This window comes from Protobothrops mucrosquamatus, unplaced genomic scaffold (assembly GCF_001527695.2).
Source record: "Protobothrops mucrosquamatus isolate PMUCROS unplaced genomic scaffold, P.Mucros_1.0 scaffold4880, whole genome shotgun sequence".
Lineage (NCBI taxonomy): Eukaryota > Metazoa > Chordata > Lepidosauria > Squamata > Viperidae > Protobothrops > Protobothrops mucrosquamatus.
The window spans coordinates 37,897-39,176 of record NW_015390768.1 but is presented as its reverse complement, the minus strand read 5'-3'; the positions used below and the strand labels follow the sequence as shown (position 1 = coordinate 39,176).

General features: G+C 34.8%; 1 protein-coding gene across 1 annotated transcript in view; it reads left to right on the top strand.

Moving 5' to 3' along the window:
* The first annotated feature begins 958 nt into the window (after positions 1-958).
* The window catches only part of LOC107299413 (calcium-activated chloride channel regulator 1), a 25,505-nt gene continuing 25,183 nt past the window's right edge, over positions 959-1,280 (top strand). The window contains exons 1-2 of the mRNA XM_015828775.2: positions 959-1,023; positions 1,156-1,190. Of these exons, the coding sequence (XP_015684261.2) occupies positions 959-1,023; positions 1,156-1,190 (100 nt within the window). The remainder of the gene's footprint in view (positions 1,024-1,155; positions 1,191-1,280) is intronic.

Here is a 1,280-nt window from a genome sequence, read left to right as displayed (position 1 = left end):
TATATATATATATATATATATATATATATATATGTAGGTCTTTAGTTATTCGGGTTTTCTCCCGCATAGAATTAGAAGTGTCTTGGCGACGTTTCAACGAAGTCACATTCGTCATCTTCAGGCTGGTGTCTTCAGCTTCGTGCTTCTGGGAGTAGCTAGAAGCACAAAGCTGAAGACACCAGCCTGAAGATGACGAATGTGACTTCGTCGAAACGTCGCCAAGGTACTTTTAATTCTACGCGGGAGAAAACCCGAATAACTAAAGACCTACATATATATATATATTTCTACAGTCCTTCCGAAGGGGCCAGAGTTTGAGCAAACCTACTTATCCATGCCAGTTGAGGGATTCTGGAGTAGTCCACTTGTTATTTGGAAGTTAATGCTCTGAAACTGCTTGTATTCTTGCAGATTTAATATTTCGGACTAAAAGTTTACTGTATTTCTAGACAAAATACCATGATCCATTTTTGGTTTGGGAGTGACTCCTAAAGAAAAGAAAAACAAATGTTAACCAAGAAAGGCACAGTCTGGGCTTGCTCAGAATGGTTTTGCATATTTCCAGAACAGTCATAAACCATTCTCTGTCACTTGATTTAAAAAGTCCTATTTCCTCATTTTTAATTTTGTTATTGTTTTAATATACAAAGGGAACAAGGCAACAAAGAACTAAAAAACACAAATGCAAACAACAAAAAAGAAACCTATTTTTAAATATAGAAAAAAAATCATATTGTTAAATTGTAACAACACAGAAAACGATTAGTCTTTCTATTAGACTGGTAAAGAGCCACTTTACAGACAAAAAATGAACACATATTTTCAATTTTCAATTCAGCATAGTAATCCTGGAATTGCTCAATTTTTCCAAAATTTTTATTTTTATTATATCACATGCTCAGTACTCCCAGTAATAAAGTAATATTCAATAAAGTACTCAAAAGATAAGCAAGAACACATGCACAAGACTACATATAACAGCTCAAATTTCAAAGTCCTTAATGGGAGTGCCTCCTATTTCAGGTAACATCAGGGCACTGTTTCACATGCAATTTCTATATGAAGGTAAGCAAAACTAAGGTAAGCAGAGAAGCAAATTAACATAAATTAGAGTCTCTGAAGATAAGTGTCAAAGCAAAGTGTCATTTGCCATAGGGAACGTGGAATAGAAGTCAAGATTCAGTCCGGAGTTCAAAGAGGCCAAACAAGCTTTATTGGGCAGTCCAAGTTCATCAACCTTTCAAAAGAAATAAGGTTCAGGTTTTCTATACAGGAAGAAA